The sequence below is a fragment of the Thermobia domestica genome, chromosome 9, assembly GCF_964235325.1.
Source record: "Thermobia domestica chromosome 9, izTheDome1.hap1.1, whole genome shotgun sequence".
NCBI classification, from domain to species: Eukaryota; Metazoa; Arthropoda; class Insecta; order Zygentoma; family Lepismatidae; genus Thermobia; species Thermobia domestica.
The window spans coordinates 107143178-107164917 of NC_137462.1; the positions used below are offsets into that span (position 1 = coordinate 107143178).

At 38.1% G+C, this 21740-nt stretch overlaps 1 protein-coding gene across 5 annotated transcripts in view; it reads right to left on the minus strand.

Moving 5' to 3' along the window:
* bbx (bobby sox) overlaps window positions 1–21740 on the minus strand; it is a 205292-nt gene that overhangs the window by 80593 nt on the left and 102959 nt on the right. For 2 of the 5 annotated variants that reach the window (XM_081771661.1, XM_081771657.1), the window contains exon 1: window positions 39–246. The exons of 1 other annotated variant lie outside the window; for it this stretch is intronic. In XM_081771661.1, coding sequence (XP_081627787.1) covers window positions 39–65 — 27 coding nt within the window. In that variant the 5' untranslated portion in view covers window positions 66–246. Of the gene's footprint in view, window positions 1–38; window positions 265–21740 lie in introns of those variants that run through there. 2 more of the 5 variants (XM_081771665.1, XM_081771663.1) reach the window with 2 other exon arrangements.

Genomic DNA, 21740 nt, shown 5'->3' on the forward strand with positions numbered 1-21740 from the left:
TAACTTAAAAATACGAAAAAAAATTATAAAATACTTACCGATTCACTCACCGCCTTACTCGCCATAATACCTCATAATGGTGTGACGTCATACGTCGTAGTCAATCGACATACCAAAATGCTTGGCAACACGCCTTCCGCGTTAAGAACTAAACTGTGTTACTATAATTTTTATTGACTTGAAGTTGTAACAGAAAAGATCAAACTACTAGTATAATTTTGAAAATTACAGTATCTAAACAGTAATGTGAATAATGTCACACAGAAAACATACGTTAGTAACTCATTTCGTGTTCCTGTATCAGCTGTCTGAAACAGGGTGTTACCCAACTAAGGAAGGAAGTAACATTTAATGACTGACGTTTAACAAAATATACAAAATTATAGTCATTTTTCGAACACATCTGTGAAGATGCTACGGAAAGAACTGAGTTATGTCATTGATTTTTAATATCTGAAAGTAAACTGAACAATATAAGGGCAATCAAAGAGAGAAATCGTCTTTTTTCCTTTTAATAACATTCACTGTAATAGATGGTTACTTCGCAAATATTGTGCATTTGATATTACTCAAATCTATGTACAATGTTTCGTTTGTTATATCTATTGTGCTGTATCTTTTCTCTGAGAATATTCACGTGTAGCGTTGTCCTTTGTGAAGGTTTCGTAACATAAGAAATGGGGAATGTTGACCTTCAGAAATAATACAAGAGCTGTTACTCAAAATGATGCAAGCACATATTCGATCAGAAACATTGAACTAATAATAACACTTTTGCATTCTGAGTACGTTTAAATGCTCTAAGATAGTTTAATTGTAAATACATTTAGTATTTATGCAATGGAATTGTTAATAACAGGTAAGCTTAGCGCCGTCCCTGAGTCATAGGATCGATTCTCGAAAGATCTACAAATGATTTCGCCCTGCATTTAAAAAATAAGTTAATAGACTAAATTCTGGGTATTTCTCATAGAAACGTACTATAGTGTTATCTTTAAGTTAATTTATTTGCTCAGAGTTTCCCTTGCATTGTCTTCCTATGCTCTCCCTTCTCCAACTTAAGTTGAACATCTGTATCCAAAGATGTGACCCAAGGAAAAATAAGATGCGCGGTGTTTCTTTCAGATAGACTTACTTCCGAAGGAACTTTATCTCTCCCTCCGGAATTGTCCAGCCGTATTCCAGAGCTAAGATAAATTTAATAGCGATTATGTTATCATACGTAAACATCGTGGGTTGAAGTTTCCAAATGTCACTAAAAAAAATTCCGCCGCATATTTTGTAAGTGTTTCGGGTAATTTGACGTTCCGCCACACAGGGCCGCCCACAGGGGGGATGTATGGCGCAAGCTGCGCCATTGAGAAAAATTTGGGGGGGGGGGATTTTACTCTACTTTCGAACTAGCAATTTTACTGTCGGAATAGCATTAAAACACGATTTTGAGAAGCTAATTTTCAAAAATTTTCCGGGGTGAACCCCCGTACCCCCTGTTTCGATACTCGGTGAATGAAGTACCGCGCAAGTAGCCGTATGAAAGGAAAGGTTGGTTCGTTTTAAGAGAGAAGGGCCGCCCACAGGAGGGATGAATGGCGCAAGTTGTGCCATCGAGAAAAAATTGGGGGGAATAAAAAAATTGGGGAAGAATTTTACTCTAATGTCGAATAAGTAATTTTGCTGTCATCAGAATAACATTGGAACACGATGCGATTTTTTTTTTTTTTTTTTTTTTTTTTTTTTAAATCTCGAGAATGAATCCCCCAACCCTCTGCTTAGAAACTCTATGAATGAAGTACTGCGCAAGTTGCTATATGAAAGGATGGCGCCAAGTTCTGGTGAATAACAGTTACAAACACTCAAGGAATCACTTTCAAATTCTGATTTGAAACTTGCCTATGTTGTCTGTAGAAAATTATAAAGTAGTTTGACAGTTGTGAGCTAGTGGTAACCATACAGACAACACCCAAGTTTCAAATCTAAATTTGAAGTGAGCCAGTGAGTGTTTGTAACTGTTGTCCACCAGAACTTGGCGCCAATTTTTGTGATTTCAATTCTTTTTAAGGCCACTCGTACTTGGCTCTTTTACAGGAATGTTTTTTGTTGGATATCACTTCTTTTTGTAGGCTAATTTCGAGGATAACATTTTCTTTTGGTATCAAACTCAATAACTTGTAACTTGCATCTTACTTTTCATGTACAAGGGGATTATATCAATATTTTGTAAAGAAAAAAATAATACTACTAATTGTAAAAAAAAGAATTCCTGTGCCATACACAGTGTGTAGATGTTTTTATTCCCTTCAATATCCTTATAGAACATATTTAGTATTGTACACTACCAAGACTACTAATAAAAGTAATGCCATTTTTATAATTACTACTGCCCCCACTACTACTACAAGCATTCTATAATACTGCTACAGGAAATAAAAACAACAACAAAAATAACAATTACTAGTACTATAAAAATTACTGCTACACTGGGCAATTGTTTTTAGAGGACTTGAGGTTTGAGGAGGGAAGAGATTATTAGTTTTTGGGGGGAGTGCGCCATCAGCTTTGGGGGGGATGGGCACCCCTGCCGCCACATAATGTGCCCTTCTTATGCGTAAATCGGGACTGCAAATTTTCTTAAAATTCCGGATGTCCCCCATAGTTTGGGACAGATGGCAAACCCTAGCCCTCTCACAAATTAAGTTGACCACTTCATCCCCGAACAAAATTTTCAGAAAGAATGACTGCCCAAAGCTTTTGTCACAGGTGATTAGAATAGTGTATGAACTTGAATAAGACTGAATTTTTACTGCATGTAAATGATTGATATATATGGAAGAGGAATGTTTCGATATGTTTCAAATATTATATGTATTAAAAAAAAAAAGATGTATAATGTAATATACATTAATACAAATAATTCAAAGAGGATCACCTGACTCATTTTGAATTGTCTTTGAGTGCTTTTTAATACATTATTCTGTGTTTCATGAAACATTTTCAATGCATAAACTTTCGACCTTATACACAAGTATCACCAAAATCTGAATGTATTATACGCAGTGCTCGAAGTGAGGCTGTATGCGGTGGTATGCCATACCGCCTCTGGGTTTTCAGTGATGAAGGCAAACCGACTCTGGTTTTTTAATGATCAATACACATCGTCACTGGAAAGTAGATACCTTTAATAAATCCATTTTTATACATAGTACTTGACGAATAGATTTGCGCGTAAAAAGATTTTATTTCTTATGTAGAAATAATTTCTAGATTGACAACAACTATATTTTTGCTATCTTTTTCCTACCTTTTGTTTTTAAAATGAGATGTCTTCAAAGAAGTTCACCTAGTTCATATTTTAATTGCCATATTGAATTGTTTCTTATGTATTTCTGTGTCTTCTTGCTTTACTGCATATAAATGCCGTGTTCTGAGCATGGACGGATTTAGGGATTGTCTGTTGTGGAGGCGGATCCTCCGAGGGTTTGGAAAACCCCATGCAGGAAATACTGTCATTAGCATTTTCGTATATAATTCTCTCTAATAAAACATAAGGAGATTTAAAAAGTTGTTGGCGGAGCATCGAAATCTCTCCATGTTCCTGCCCCTTAACTACAGAAAAGCTCTCCTATGGTTTTTAGTCATTATGTAAATAGAAATGGAACATTTTAGGAACGTACCCTCGGTATATTTCAACATTTGGATAGCCGGTATGTCGAGTTTAAAATAGCAATATAACACACCGCCTCTGCTTTTTTTTCCATTTCGAACACTCATTATACGCCTAAATGTGGCGCGATCACCACTTTAAACTCTAAGTCTCTGATACAAGCTTATTTTATGAATTCAATAAAAGAAAAATAAATCCATTTACTTTTGTCAGCGTCAAGTGCAAGCGCATTTTCAGTAAGATGTAGGGTTAAGTTTCATTTACATATTATTATTATTATTATTATTATTATTATTATTATTATTATTATTATTATTATTATTATTATTATTATTATTATTATTATAAAACAATGCTATGCATAAGTATCGGAAGTCTTATAGAATCGCTATTTCCGTCCGCCCGTCTGCCTGTCGACAGGTTTCAGAGCGAAAACGGTAAGAAATACAGGACAAGTCGAAATGATGGACCTAATTTCAGAAATGTATTCTGTAAAATCTAATAAACATATGTTATTGTGAGAGATGCGCTTCGGAAGCTTGACTTTCAAAGTTTAATCTCTACGCAGTGTTTCCACTTTCTACCGCTAGGAGTCAGCAGGGAGCATGAAATGAATTGCTCTTATCGGCCACATGTTACAAAAGGTTCGGCAGGAGATGGACTATATTGACATGATGAGAGTCTTGCTACACGAGGTGCTCACATGAAACACTTGTGATATGTTTGAAGAAAATTTCAGCAGTTTACCTTTCTTAGCACGTGTCTCACAATAACACAGGGGTGCCCACAAACGGGGGTTATGACGCAAACTGCGTCATTGAAATATTTGGGGGGGTTAAAAATCTATATAAATATGTTTGAGGGGATGTAAAAATTAATCGAAAGGTTTTTTTTTTCATGGAAGAACACCTACAGATAGACAATTGACGGGGGTGCGTCATGGACATGAGGGGGGTGGACACCACTGAATAACATACATGTTTACTAGTTTTCACAACAAATTTCTGAAATCGAGTCCATCATTTTGACTAGCTCTGTGTAAAGAAGCTTTTTTTTTTTTTTTTTTCGATTCGGTGTCTCGCGAATAGGGTCTACCTGCTACATTAATTCTCTATGCGAATCAGAAGTGGTTTAAATTAATCATTTCCGGTTTCAACGTTTATCATGATGAGAACAAAACGGTGATACATAACGACGCGGTGTTTTCCCGCAATCAATTCAGCGTTTCAAGAGAACATACATCACCACTCACAGAAAACGGCGCCGACTTTCCAAAATTCCTGTGGGTGCATATCAATGATGGGGCCTGTTAGCCTATATATTTTCAGAAAAGTCTCGATATTTGAGTGATTTATTTTTAGTTAAAATCTTTTATGAGCAGTCATAAAGGGTTCTGCTATGATAAACCGGTATTATAAGGATAAGTTCGGGCTGCCCTAGCTAAGTTGGTAACACGGCTGATTTAAACGCAAGAGAAAGAGGTTCAATCCCGGGTCCAAACTAAAAATCTTGTGGGTGCGGCGAACCCACAAGATTATTTGTGTGGGTGTTGGAGCCCCGGAGCACCCACGTAGTTGGAGCGCATGCTCACAGACAAACTCTACGGAAATCACAAGTGGTTGAAATTTATTACTACTTCGGGTTTCAATACTGATTTCCACAGAGCAAAAACGGTAAAAGGTATCAAAAATAGGTTTTGTGTAATCCATTGAGTGTCCGAAGAATAAGTTCCATCTCCTCCTTTAACCTTCTATTCAAACCAGAAATGGTAGAAATCAACCATTTCTGGCTTCAACATTCATCTCCATAGAACATAAACGGTAATTGATTCCAGCAAATTTACTTTTTTTTTTTTTTTTTTTTTTTAATCGATTCACCGCCTCAAGAGAACATTCTATTACCAACGCAATACTCTACGGAAATCAGAAATGATTGAAAATCACTAGTCCCTCCGGTTTCAGTATTGATTTGCATAGGCCAAGAAGGGTAAGAGATTTTGGATATTTTTTTTTTTTCGACATAGATTAAGCGTCCGAAGTATGCGTTTTGACTCAACTTTTATATATCTGTAGCAACCAGAAGTGGTAAAAGTCTTAAAATTTTAAGTTAGGCCTACAACAGTGATCACATAATGAATAAAACAGAAATCGATAGCGACAAGTATTTTTTTTTTTTTTTTTAATATGGATTCAGAACCGCAAAAGTATGTTTCACCTCTGATTTTATTCTTTTATAGCAGCAGGAAGTGATAGACATCAATTAGCACTTTTGGTTTTAATATTAAGCTCCATAGAGCAAAAGCAATAAGAAGTAACAAGTACTTTTTTTTTTGTTGTTGTTTTAATTGATTCAGTGTCCGAGGAATCTTTGATCTTATGACTCTATTTGAACTGTATAGATATACCACTTCATTTTTTCAGTATAAAATTTTCAGAGTTTGGAAACCTACCGTATTTTCACACTGTGAAACAATACTCACTTATAATAATAATAATAATAATAATAATAATAATAATAATAATAATAATAATAATAATAATAATAATAATAATAATAATATTTAGGTAATCCGTAAGCAAAGACAGCTACACTGAATTTTTAAATCAATCTATTGTAATTCCTCCTCCTTTCCGGTTTCGGTTTGAGAAGTCCTTCGTAGCGTAATCGCTAACTCTTTCGTCTTAGGTTTGAGCAAGCCCCGGATTCTATTCCCGCGATGGGGTCATGCGGTTGAAAAAGTGTAAAAGCCTTTTCAGGCCAGCAATCCTGAATGAGGTTTTTTCTCATTCATACGAGGCAAGTGCCGGAATTATACTTATATATAAAGGTACACGGCCGTTTCCTTTCTTCCCCTCTTAATTCTCCTTCTCCACTCTCCGAAGGACATCATACCTCGTACGTGACTAGGTTAAAAGGCCATATATGCCAAATGTCCAGAAATATAATTCCTAATCCTAAAATCCTAATTATTTCGATTTAACGCCACCATTTCCGTCTATAGTTGCATAGTTCTGAGGCCATAATGATTTGTTTAAATGGTGTAGTTGAATATCTGATTGCAGTTATAATTTCAAGGGCGGCTCGAGTGTAGGGATGGTACCGAGACAGAGACGGACTTTTATATACCGAGACGAGACCGAGACAGACCTCATAAATCGAGACGAGACCGATACGAGACTTATGTCAGTCTCGAAAGTCTCAGTCTCGTCTCGAATATTGATATTGGTGGCTTTTAAAATTGCCTTTACTCAAAATTTGTTTCGTTGCTGTGTTCGATAATATGGAAACGGTTGACTGATGTACAGTGGCGTATTTAGGGAGTGGCTATCGGGCTCAAGTCCCTCCCGAAATAAATTTGTGATCATTTTTTCGCATTACACGTACAACACACATGTTTCTTACTTGTTCCTCAATGAACCTCTCCCGAAACAAAATCCGCTGCTAATGTATATAGCCTTCTTTCTTTCTCTCTCTCTCTCTCTCTCTCTCTCTATATATATATATATATATATATATATATATATATATATATATAGTGTGTGTGTGTGTGTGTGTGTGTGGATCGAATATATGTTCAAGAAAGGCTCTAAAACCATAGTTTGCCACTTTATCTAGTGTAAAGAAAGTAGGATTGAAGCTCACCTTATCTAGTATATATATATATATATACCTAGTTATATCATAAATACTGTCACAAGTTTGAATGTGAACAACACAGAGAGTATTAACACCAAGGTAATTTATTTTGGTCATATTTTACTTTGATATGTTGCACCTGACGCACGAATCATTTTTCGAAATGTACCCCTTTGGCCTTGGCCTTGATGCAGGCACGAAGTCTGTCCGGCTACTGGTAAATGGCATTACTCACAACGTCCATGGGAAAATTGTTCACTGCTCGTGTCAAAGATTGTTTCAGACTGTCGACAGATGGATGCCGTTTATGGCAGACCTTTGCCTGAAGGACTGCCCAAAGTTTGTAGTCCAACGGGTTAAGGTCCAGGCTGCTAGAAGGCCAATCAGCGGTTGCGGTAGAAATGAAGCCGGGGGCGTTCCATGCCAGCCAGTCCTGGGTTCTTTTCGCTTTGTGGACTGGAGCGGGAAGGTCCACCTTTCTCCAGGGAATATGGTAGCAGACAGTGGTTACACTACAGGTGTTAGCACTATGTCCTGGTACACCTTGGCAGATGTTTTAACACCTTGTTCGCAAAAATGCAGCTGGGTTGTGCCTGAGTACCTCACTCCCCACCAAACCATCACTGAGGCAGGATGATGTGCCCTCTGAACCCTTGGAGCTGCCTCAGCAGCTGCAGTAGATGACGTGGCATACACACGGTCATTTTGGGCGTTGTAGACCTGCTCAATTGTGAACACCTTTTCGTCAGTGAACAGAATCTTTCGTAACGCCGCAACAATCTCCTTGTTTTAAGGACCTTCTGCGACATTAATGTTTGGGTCAGAAAGTGACCAGTCCGCCTCTTATACGCCCGTAGATATAGGTCACTCCTGAGCACTCGAGACGGAATTTCTCCTGACGTTCATCTCAGCAGCCATCACACTTTGTGTTCGAACAGGTTTTCTTCGAATTCTTGCTGCGACTGTTTTCTGGACCTGCAGGGTTCGTACCGTTCGTGGTCTGCCACTCCTTGTGCGGTCAGCTTCCGTCCCAGTCTTCGTGTATCGCTGCATGGTGCGATACACGAATCTCTTGCTAATTTGTAGGAGTTTCAGGAGGTTGAAAATCTCACTTGCTGTCTTCCCGACCTTGTGTAATGCAATTACTGCTACATGATTTTCGTAATCGCCCCACTCCATCAGAACTCAGTACAATATTAACGTATGTCATGAACAGTCAAACACACACTACATGCATCTTCCGCTTTATACACAAATGGCAGCACTGCGCCACTCCGGATGCCTACAGCGCCAGTATATATATATATATATATATATATATATATATATATATATATATATATATATATATATATATATATATATATATATATATATATATATACTGGATAAAGTGGGCTTCAATCCTACTTTCTTTACACTAGATAAAGGTGCAAACTAGTTAAAAAACAGTTCTGGACATTGGTTACGATCGAATCATTGTTTTGATTATTTACGATGGATGATCCATTATTCGTCTAATTGACAACCCGATGCAGAAAACTTTGCCATTTATTTCTTATAGCTACTGAAACTTCCAGACGGAGATTCTTGTTGGCCGGCGTCCTCATGTGGCATTCCTCCTGATCCTCCACAGCTTGGACCCTTCACAACAAAAATTTCTGTGTGCGCGTCTTGCGTATGCCTAACTCGTCTGCCATGACGCGAATGCTTTTTCGAGAGTCCGCTTCCACACTGTTCCAGAGGAGCTTATCCGAACATAATGTTGATCGGTGCCCTCGGCCCTCATTTTGTAATGAAATTTGGCAAATTAAGGGCGAATGATGCGTTCATTCGTCATTCCTGGTTCAAGTGCACTGTTAATGCTTTTGCTCGGCTTGATATTCAGAATGTCCCAGTTTGAATTCGTACAGAAAAATGACTCGCTATTGTGTGTTCTCTCTGTCAGGGCCGTCGCGTGGATTGTAAGCGCCTGGGGCGAGAATTTCAAGGCGCCCCTCTCCAGTGTGTTATGAAAAACAACCAGAGTTTATTCTGCATTCATAGATTTAAATATGGAATGTAAGACCATAATGTAAGATAAAAGAAGTTAGTATTATGTTATTTTTTTAAAAGTGAATGACTTCTGTAGTTAAAACATAAAACTTAATGAAAACATGGTTTTGAATCATTGAAATCAAGTGCTATTCTTGTTTATTTTGAACTGGCATTAACATAGTAATAGCATAGAGTATACAAATAACGATTCAAACATTAAATTCCAAGATAAACAAAAAAAAACTCTTCTCAAAGAGGGCTGGAGAGAGTTCCAGTTGAATAATCCTAGACGATGTTTTACACTACCGGTAGTTTGCAAGTTCAATACTCTATTGGGAGTCCCTCGAGGATCTAATCTAGGTCCCCTTTTGTTTCTTCTTGTTACTAATGATATTCCTATGTTTATTAAAACTTCTTGTATTAAGTTATTGTATTAACTCTGTGTATTAAGTTCTTTTTGCCGACAGTCTCAAATTATACTCGATAGTAAGTTCAATTGATGACTGCGGAAAAGTTCCATAGGATCTACAAACAGTTCAAATATGGTGTAATAAGAACAAATTAGTCCTTAATGTGTCCAAACGTAAATCTGTATCTTTCACAAGGAAAGAAAACCCAATTAACTTTACCTATACAGTAAGTGGCACTTCCTTGTCTACCCCAAATACTATCAAAGATCTAGGAGTTATATTTGATAGCAAACTTTGCTCAACAGGTTGACGAAATAACGAGTAGTTCATATAGAAACCTAGGTTTAATTTATAGGATAGATAGGGCAGGATTTCTACAAAGAATCAACATTTATAAAGTTATATTTTTCGTATGTGAGGTCAAAATTAGAATACTGTTGTACCGTTTGGACACCAAATGTCACTAAATACTCGGATGCAATAGAAAATATACAGTTTAAATTTTAAAAAATGCTTGCATACAAGAAAACCGGTTTCTACTTAAAGTATGTCCCCTACGAAGATATAGTAACAAATTTTAGTTTTTAAACATTAGGAAAAAGGAGATGGGTTTTGATTCGTTATTCTTACGTAAATTATTAAACGGTAAAATTGATTGTCCAGAATTAGTTTCAGAAGTATTATTACGTGTCCCAATAGGTAAGACTAGAACAGCAAACACTGGCACATTCTATTGTAGAAAAGCGAGAACAAACGTGGACAATGTGTGTTCCTATATGTTCCTAACGAAATAACTAGATTTCATATAGCAGATGTATGTCCGAAAACAAGTTCAAAACAATTGTCTGACAATAACTTCTTCATAATTAAACGACATATATTTGCGTTTGTATAATTATCTACACGACACTATAACTGGGCATTAAGCCTGTTGTGTTGTCCTAATGAAATAAATTTTACTTAGCCGTGGCCTGATCATTATTAAAATATCTGATTTAACATTATTATTTTTTTTAAAATTCATTTATCAACATAATCTGAATTCCTTGAATTTTGTTGACTTGTCGTCCCGGCGCCCCCTCTAGTCGCGACGCCCGGGGCAATCGCCCCGGTCTCCCCGCCCACGCGACGGCCCTGCTCTCTATGGTGCACTTTCATACGAGCCCAGGTTCAACAACTCAGTGCCTCCTGGCTGTCTTGGTATTCCAATTTCACCTGTTTACTTCGCGTATACTGAGATTGTGGTGTTAGACGTATGACATTAATTTATCTCCATGTTATGTTGTTGAGGTGAGCTTCCTACCGGAAGTCAAAGTGGTCATTTCATTCACACCAATATAATATTTCTCATTTGCTATTCTTGGTTTCGGTCGGTACTTTCATTTTTTTTTTTTTTTTTTTTTTTTTTTTTTTTTTTTTTTGACAGTTTGAGAAGTCGGTTTAGCATTAAGAATCATTTTCCTTGATTTGTAAACTTATACTTTTCGCTATTTAAACTGTACCGAAAGTCTGTATGCTGAACATCCCTAGTCTAAAAACACTACATATAGTGCAGGGTTTCTCAACCTGTGATACGCGTACCACTGGTGGTACGTGAGCCGCTTTTGTTGGTACATATTTATGGCTTATGATGGTATCAATAATTAATATTCTTTGCTGGTACTCCTATGGAAAAGGTTGAGAACCCTTACATAGAGCTATCAGAGAGCTCTTTCCCTACAAACGTTCCGCACTGTGCACCAATTATAATCAGAGGATCACTCTCTTAGAGCGAAGTATTGCTAACAGTTCATGGAGTACGTGGTTTCAGCTGAAAAAGAGGTGATTGCTATTTTACACACAAGCCGTCATTTAGTTTCAATTGTTATGTTAATTCTCCAAACATGCCTAATAGTCAACCGCATGTAGACTGAAGAACTATCTCGGACTATCTCGATATTGTGTAGGCAGCAATAACTTGAAAGCGCATTTTCGTCGCCTTCTTTGAAGAGATAACAACGCTATCTGTTTGCTGATAGATGGTTTGCTTACTACTCGTTAAGACGACGATTGCATAGAAGCTGCGACCTTCAAGAGTGCCCTACCCCGCTCTTTCTCTCTATCCTGACTTTTCTTACGAAGATATCTCAAGTTCTCTGCTTATTTGACGCTGCAACGCCAATTGCGAAAAAAAAAAAAAAAAAAATATTCAGTTTTTGAATGGCAAATTCTCCAGTTATTCTCCAGTGAGTATTTAGCAACATATTTCGACACATGCAATATTGTGAGAAGCTGGAACTGACATGCGTCTGAAACATTTCCGGTGATTTCACAGGTAGTGAGACTTACTGAGTCCTCTGTATTACATTGATTTTGGATTGTCAGCATATCTTGTAGTGTCTACAGAGTAGATTTGCTTTTCTGCTTTTACGAATATCATATTTCTAGACTTCCTACTCAACTATATTTCTTTTAGATATTTTATTTTAGGAGGACATAGATTGTGATTTATTTTTGCTCTGTACATGTGGGGAAAATTAACACTCGTAAGTATAAACGTGGGATTTACTAGAACGTATGAAACGGGAATTTCCCGGATGTATGTTGGTCACGGATTAGAATCTAGTAATTGCACTCAATAATCGATCCTGTATCATGTATTATATAATGAACTGTGCCACACCCGTTCCAAATCCCTAGTAGCAGAGTGGCTTACAAACATGCTTTCTCTTCTCTTCCTAGAGTGCTGAGATCAATTTTTTGATGGTACATGTAATTAGGATTATCATCTGTTAAACTGTATGCTATATCTTAATGAGACTGCAATATTCTGCTTTTAGCGATACTTAAACTTCAAAGAACTACGTTGAAAAGAGATGTCACGGCTACTTCATTGAAATAATTTTTGTCTCTTCAAATTCTCTCCCGAACGCGCGTAGGTAAACAGTTTCTGTTCTCGCTTGGCAATCTGAAAGCCCTGGACTGAAATCTCTTGACGAGTTATTCTGGTTGAAGTTTTACTAAGTACTTTCCTCAGTCTTACCAAGCGAGTGCTGCAATGGAATCTCTAAATACATATAAGCCATAACAGGATTTCTCCCAAAAATTCTGTTCACTATTTCGTTTCTTAAATTATGTGGTTTCCCACATAAAACGGTTTAATGCCTGTATGTGGGACTATTTTAGGAGCAAACTAACTGTGAGATGATAAAATGAATAATTGTCCCAAAAATTCTTAAATCTAAACTTCTAATTGCTAAATTTCAAGTTTAATATTGAAATCAAAGTGATAGACCATCTCTGCATTTAGCGCGTGGAAATACAATAAATCTTGTAAAAACAATCGAAATGGTCAACTATAAGATTTCCAATTATGAAGCAAGAATTTAATGATAGGTATTGTTATTATTGAACTGTGATATTTATATCACTGCGTCAAGAGAATATAAATTTTATTATGCAAGTAACCGCAGATCTTTAATACGTTAATTTTGAATGTAAAGATTCCGAAAATAGTCTGATTTGGAATGTATTCTTCCAATATTCGACTTTTCTTTCTTTTTCTTTCTTTCTTTCTTTCCTTCTTGCTTGCTTTTAAATTTAGTTTAGAAACAATTCTTTAAAAAATATGTTAATTATTTCATAGATTAAACGGAAAGAAGTAATTATATGACGTAATTAATGCAGTGGGGTTATTTAGATTTTGCCAAGGGGCAAGGTGCTCTAGCGACATAAGAATTTTCTGTCTTTCGTTACTATATCAGTATAAAATCGATTAAATAGTATGAACCTATAAAACTCATGGGGATAATTACCCCTGTACTCCACTAATGACGCCCCTGAATTAATGGTGTCCGAAGTAGAGATGCAAAAAAGCCGGCTTTTTTGAATCGATGGTTTTTTCACATAAAAAGCCGGCTTTTTTGGGAAAAAACGAGAATTTTGGAAATTTTGGCTTTTTTCATTTTCATGATTTTTCTATCTAAATAGCTTTCTTATAGTATATTCTATAGTTAGATAAGAATTCCATGACCTAAATGCCATTTTTAGCTTTGTAATTCACCATCAAGACGGATGGAGCACATGTTTTACGAATTAAAGCTAACATAAAGAATGTAGTATTTGAGGGCAATTTTACAGGCTATTTAACTTTATTTTAACTCTTCAGTTATCGACATTTTTTTTCTTCTCTAGATCATTTTAGTTTGTCATCCGTGTTTCATTTCTAAGAGCTTAGTACTCTAGCTTCTAGCACAAAAGTTAAACTTACGTTTTTCTATATATCCGTCAAAGCATACGTTTTTCAATATGTCCGTCAAACCGTACTTCCACATTTCTGTCATACTGTAGTTGTGCAATGATTTAGCAATAATTTTCCGGATACAACCTTGAATTCCAATTTATACAAATAATCAGTAGCGGATTTAGAAAAGTACTTTGGGAGGAGTTTCTCTGATTGTTTCGTTTTCTAAAAAGTCCTAATTTTATTTGGGAGGTGCTTGAAGTTTATGAGTACAGGCATAACTAATATTTCGTTTCGTTTATATGTTTAGCAATAATCTTGCGGATACAACCTTGAAAATCATTTTATACTGAGAATCAGTGGCGAATTTAGAAAAGTTTTTTGGGAAGGGTTTTTCTTACTTATGTTTAGTTTTTCTAAACATTCGTAATTTTTATTTGACGGGAGCTTAAAGTTTATGGGTAAAGGCGTAACTAATAGATATTTCGTTCGTTTTAGACATTCCGCAACTTTGGGGAACAAGCTTCAGTCCGAAAGACCGACCCCCTAACCTTCGCAAAACCGTCACTGCTGGTAATTAGTAATAATAACAATTTAAAAACAATAAGAAAGGAAATCTGCCAACTCCTACACTCCTAGTCGGCCAGTACACGCACTATTTCTACATTCACAGGTGGAATGAAGAAAAGCTATGTCAGAATGGTCGAATGCTGGGTTGAACCCCGGACTTCCCGATAGAAGCGCAAAAGCTAACTACTCAGTCATGTTTGTTGTGCAGTTGTATTTAGTTTAAATATATTTCGTAGTCTTTTTTTTTTTTGGTACGGGGGGTTCCGTAATGATATGTTGAATCCCTCTTGTTAAAAATTCAGAAAACTTGAGGATTGAGTAAACCGTGATGGTGGTTATAGAAAACTTAAATGTAGAATTTCAAGAATATACAGAACCAAAAGCTCTAGATGTGCAGCCTTTAAGTGTATCATATAAATCTAAGTATTTTTCTTATGTTTTATTTTAATTTTATTTTGTTTCAAAAAGAAAGAATGGAATATTTTGAGGTAAAAATACTACATACTATTTTGCTAGTTATTTGTTTATTTTTTAAAAAAGAAGTTTTTATTTTTAGGGTTCGCTCGTTTACACCAGCTGTTTTTTTTTAATAACTGGTTTAAACCAAAAAAAAAGAACAAAAATGCGAACTTCATGATGACGTTTCCACATGTCAAATCATCTGCATTAGTCTTATTTCCTTTTCACCTTTTAATCAAGGTGTCCCATGTTCAATTCTCGGTCGAACCACAGCCCTTCTTTCATGTGTAAACCAAGTAGCGGTTCGGAGGTCACTTTACGCGAAAGTCTTCTCCTTGATAACCTCGGTATTACGTAAGGGTGTTAAGCCTAAACATACGAAACGAAACCAAATCATATATTTCTGCATGCCTGTTGTTTTATAAAGAAGCCAAGGTTGCTTAAATATATTGATAGAAATTGGCAAAATTTATCGATTGCCTACGTAACTTCCAACATTAGCTTGGATTGGACTTTCAATGATATCTACATACTAAATTTGTAATTTAATACCTCAGTTTTAGCGTACTGATTATGATACGTTGACCTTTAAATTTTACATGGAAAGCTATAACATGATTTTCCCGTTATTGTTTTACATTTAAAATAATGACGGGATTTTCCCGGTGGCTAGGGCGGGAGTTTCTCAATTTAAGAAATTTACTGACCGGACTTCTTTAAGCTTATGGGACCTCTTCCAGCATAATCCCGTTGTTGCATAATAACACCAAGGCGAAACAAACTTATTTCTGTGAATAGTAATATAAATACATAAAGCAAAATATCTAAATTAAAAAAAAAAACTGGTTTAAACTCCCTCCAAAAAATGGGTTTTTGGCATTTTCAGAAACAACCATGGTTCTTGCCAACTCTGCTTGCTTTTGTATATAGGAGGTTAAAATTTTTTTTATTATATACACTGGTTAATCCTTTGGAATTCATAATGTAAAAATGTTGAAGTAAAATTGTTTGAAATATCTTTTCGAAATTCATGGTTTATTTTCAAGGTTTTATATTATTATCGGCATCAACCACTAATTAAATGACTTTTTGTGTTATAGAGAAGCGAAACAAAGTCTGCTTTATCAATTTAAAGCAGAATTTTGAAAAAAGCCCAAAATTTCCCAAGCAAAAAAGCAAAGCAGAAAAAACCGAGTTTTTTTTTTTTTTCAAAAAAGCCGGTTTTTTCCGAGCCCTTGCATCTCTAGTCCGAAGTAGCGAGGACCAAGTCATACGGGTAAGCAAATAATAAGTTTAAGCAGGTTACTTCGGTTGATACTGCGGTCTCTGGAAAACAAAATTATTGCACAAACTATCAACCGCAGCAATCGCAAGAACGGTTTTGTGCCACCTAAGACGTAGCTCGAAGATCAAAGATAGTTCTCATCAACATCGACGATCTCCTGCCAAAGTTCTGGAAAGTCATGGATTCAGTCGCAGTAGAACTCGGTGGGCTGTGAAGCAAAGAAGGTATCAAGCGCATTTTTCACCTCTACTAGGGATTTGAACTGCGTCCTCTAAGGTGATTGTCCAATGAATTGAACAGGTGATAATCGGACGGCGCAATGTCAGGGGAGTATGGCAGATGAAATAGTGTTTCCCATGCAAGGCGTATAATGGTATCCCTGGTCATCCTAGCCACGTGGGGCTTAACGATGTCCTGTAACTAGTGCTCTCAACGGGTCGGGTCGGGTCGGGTTGAAGACCGACCCGACCCGACCCGACCCGTGACCCGAATTGACTGACCCGACCCGATGACCCGACCCGACCCGACTGACCCGAACCGTGATCCGACCTGATTGACCCGATCCGACAACCCGACCCGATCTGACCCGACTGACCCGACCCGATAACCCGACCCGAGTGACCCGACCCGATAACCCGACCCGAGTTGACCCGATTGACCCGACCCGACAACCCGACCCGAGCTGACCCGATTGACCCGACCCGACAACCCGACCCGACAACCCGACCCGACCTGACCCGACTGACCCGACCCGAGTGACCCGACCCGATAACCCGACCCGAGCTGACCCGACCCGACAACCCGACCCGAGTTGACCTGACCCGACCCGATCCGTTTGAGAGCACTATAGGTCACAACACTGGGTAAACACCAAAATGCACTCCCATTGGGAATTGAACCCGGACCACGTGTACCGAAGTCTTACACGTTAACCACTAGCTAGATCAAGCGGGGATTTGTATATGCATCTTAATGAATATTTGGCAATTTTGAGGTTTGGTTATTTCTTTTTATAACTGATGCCAATGTCCGACGTGGGAGAAATTTATTTTTATTTTTATTTTATTTATTTATTTATTTATTTTTATTTTATTTTTTTTCTTTAGTTCTATGTGACGAAATTTTTCTTCAAGGTCAGTGTTCTCACCTGCTGGGCGTCTTCTCGGAAGGCAGTAGCAAGAGTCTCTTGGCGGAGACAAAAGGAAATCGTTTAACTACAATGATAAGGGTTGAGGAAACAGGAGAACACCTGTGATTTTTTCCAACCCTTCAACTTTCATTCCAAAATAGGTTCTTATGATTCCGGGGCCCGTACCACTTTGATTTTTCTTTCTCGGTAATTAAAACGTATTTTACAGTATATATAGTTGCACGTAAGAAGATACATAATATGAATTTAAAAATACAGGTTGATATTTAATTATAAAGTACTAATTTTATTTCATCACTTTCAGCCCAACAAATGAAATTCAAACAATTCGCTCCCTAGGTCTTGGTCATCAATACTGCGTCTTATTCTTTGTCTTCCAGTCAAGTCTTGGTCCTGCATTTCGTAGTCTTGGTGATCTTTCATGCTATACAAGAGCCAAGAATGCTCACCTCATCGGTACAAATGAAGACCAAGTGTGATTTTGATTATGGTATTTCATACTATACGGAAAGCTAGAAAATACGCTCATCGCTACTTGGTGATCACCAAAACAAGGCCAAGAGCAAGATTACTATGCAATTCGTCTTGCATATCCAATCTTTATCTTGTTCTTGTATCGATGTCCTTGGGCTTGGTGAAATAAAATGAAATATCCACTTTAAGCAGGGGTGTAGCCAGCAGGTTCGTGTAGGAAGGGGCCGTCGTTTTTGAGGGGAGGGCGGCTACAATGTACAAAGCAAAAAATGTGTTGCTACTAGTGTTCTTCAGGCCTAAAAGAAAGGAAAATTTTGGTTACCTTCTGGAAAACTAAAAACACTATTTTATCTTATTTATTATTACTATCATTATTACTATTATTATTATTATTATTATTATTATTATTATTATTATTATTATTATTATTATTATTATTATTATTATCCATAAATTATATTCAAGATAGTTTTTATTATGCTTAATCAAGAAGTACTGCCCGGGACCAAACGCTATACTTTTGTGCATAACTATAAAAATAACCAGAAAGTTCTGTCCCTTTTCGTGGAGGTCTGTGTTCAATTGGACCTCACACAGTGAGTTGAATGCATTTGGAGATAAGGCGAACGTCAGTTGTTGGTGTGGGTATATCCAACATACTACCTGGTTGTGGCAATTCAGATACACAGTGAACTTGCGTAAAGACAGAGGGAACATGGGACATCCACAGAGCGTCATAAGAGCATGTATGCTGAACGAGTTCAAATGGAGGTCAAACGCCGCTGTAGCGGGACAGAAAATATGCCAGGCCTTTGTTGAGGGTGTCGTGACGACGCGGACAGTGCAGCGATGGTTTTACAAGTTTAAGAACGATGACCAAACACCCGAAAACACCACATGCCAGAAGACCAAAACATGTACGTACAAAGAGGAACTGGGACTACAATTCAGTGTGTGGAGAAACCATTCGGAAGCACATCCATCAAGTTGGGAAGCACTACAAGTTAGGTCTCACATGTTTTGACTCCGGGCCAGAAGGCAACGCGGCAGTCGCATGGGTTTATTTACTGTTTCGGAGCCATTTCTGGACAGGGCGTTGACATGTGATAAAAAAGTGGGTCCTATACGAATTTCCACGGCGCCGTCATCATTGGTTAGCATCCCATGAACCGCTTTCAAAAGAGCCGAAACCAGCACTGTACCAGAAGAAGGTCCTTCTGTGTGTTTGGTGCATCGTGCATCGGGAACTGCTACCAGCTGGTCAGAGTATCAATGCAACTGTGTAGTGTCAGCAGTTGAGCTGTGCTCAACAAAAACTCAAAACTCTGGAGCCATCACTTCTGAATTGCAAATGGGTCCTCGTTTACGGGACAACGCTAAGTCCCACGTGGCTAGGATGACTCAGGACACCATTCTCCGCCTTGGATGGGAAACAATATTGCAACCACTATATTCCCCGGGTATTGCACCATCCGATTATTACCTGTTCCATTCTTTGGACAATCACCTTAGAGGCCGCCAATTCAAATCCCTAGTAAAAGTCCAAAATGCACCTGATACCTTCTTCGTTTCACGACCCACCAACTTCTACCGCGATGAATTCCATGGCCTTCAGGAACGTTTTCAGAAGGTCGTCGATGTTGATGGGGACTATTTGTGATCTTCCAGGTTAGGTGACGTATCGGTGTTCGAAGGTGGTGGATGAAAAAGCAACAAAACTTTTCTTGGTTACCTTTTTATTTAAATTTAAGACCTTGTATACAGAACCTATGTACACAAGATTGATTTTCTTTAAATTTCACTTAATTTCTTTATAGTTTCCTGACAAAAATATTTATTTATTATTCGTGACTAAAAAAAAAAAAACAAAAAAACAATTATTTTATTACACTGAGTAGAAATAAAAGAGAGCGAATGAAATCCAAACTGAATAAAAACATTGTTTCTCACCAAATTTTCCATTCTCTGTCTTTTAAAATACTTGTTAAAGCATATAAAAATATAATGTACTTACAAATCAGTTTAGTACCTTTGTTTTATGGCTGTATTTATAATATCTTGTTAAAATGTTTGTCTTTAAACTGTCAAATATAAATCGCAGTAAATTGTGTAATCTGCTGTCACAAAAATGTATCCTATTTTTCGATCGGTATGGAAAAACAATATTTCTCCATACTATTTTACCATATATTATTAATTGTCAATAACTTTGTTACTTTTAAATGAAGAAAGCTAGATAATTTTACTATGATGTTTTTAAAGCTGGTCATTGGGGGGGGCAGGAAACCATTTGGGGGCCTGGACCCGATGCCCCCCCTTAGCTACACCCCTGAGTTTAAGGTCCCTCGATTCTGCTTCGAGGCTAAGGGATATGGTGACCATGAGAAATGAATGAAATGGTGGAATGAAGAAAGTGGGAGGAAACAGGAGAACCCCGAGAAAACCCACTACACGGCGTTTCTCCACCACAAAGCCTACTGAACACAAGCTGGGATCGAACCATGGACACCATGCACCAGAGATGAATTCTCTACCACTGAGCTACCGCGGCCCTGCTTGGGCTTGGTCGTCCATATCCAATCTTTCTTTTGGCCTTGCTTAAACAACTTCTAGTTTTGTTCTAAATCCAGACTCCACATTGGCGTAGATATTAATATTACAGTCGATTGGTAAAATCAATCTTCCACATTTAAAAATTAAAGTACACACAAGTACAAAAATAAGCATTTACCATAAAAACACTAGCTGCAAGTGTTCAAAATACATTTATGGCTTCTATAAAATCAATTGAAAATTGCTATTTTTAATTACGCAGGTAGTGTAAAACAGCAGTTTTCGACTCCAGCCGAGTTTAAGCTCAACCTAAACTTAGTTGACCAAAGTGAACTGACCCGACTGACCCGACCCGACAACCCGACCCGACTGACCCGACAACCCGACCCGACTGACCCGACCCGATAACCCGACCCGAGTGACCCGACCCGATAACCCGACCCGAGTTGACCCGATTGACCCGACCCGACAACCCGACCCGAATAACCCGACCCGACAACCCGATCCGACCTGACCCGATTGACCCGACCCGACAACCCGACCCGAATAACCCGACCCGACAACCCGACCCGAGCTGACCCGACTGACCCGACCCGACAACCCGACCCGAGTGACCCGACCCGATAACCCGACCCGAGCTGACCCGACTGACCCGACCCGACAACCCGACCCGAGTGACCCGACCCGATAACCCGACCCGAGCTGACCCGACTGACCCGACCCGACAACCCGACCCGAGTTGACCTGACCCGACCCGACCCGTAACCCGACCCGAGCTGACCCGACCCGACTCGGGTCGGGTCGGGTCACGGGTCGGGTCGGGTCAACCCGACCCGTTTGAGAGCACTACCTGTAACTAAAGGACCCCTTTGCGATTCAGAAGTGCTGGCTCATGGTTACTTCGGTTGATATTGCGATCTCCGAAAATCAAAATTCTTGCAAAAACTGTCAACCGCAGCAATCGCAAGAACGGTGTTGAGGTCCTAACAAAGGCACCACGTGTGGACGTACGTCGTAAGGCAGATCGTATTGTGTCTTCGTCGATCGCTTCTAGGGATTCCACATATGACCAATGTGGTTTTTATTACAAATCCTTTCACGCACCCAATACCATTTAAGACCTTTACTGGATTCACTTCCGAAAATGTCAGTATGGTGCTATGAGTATTGTGTAGGAGCCTTTGTCAAAAAAAAAAAAAAAAAAAAAAAAAAAAAAGTGCTTATATGTGGAAAGTGATCCGTGTCAACAATGTGGGCGCAGCTTCAACTCTTTTAGTGTCGTC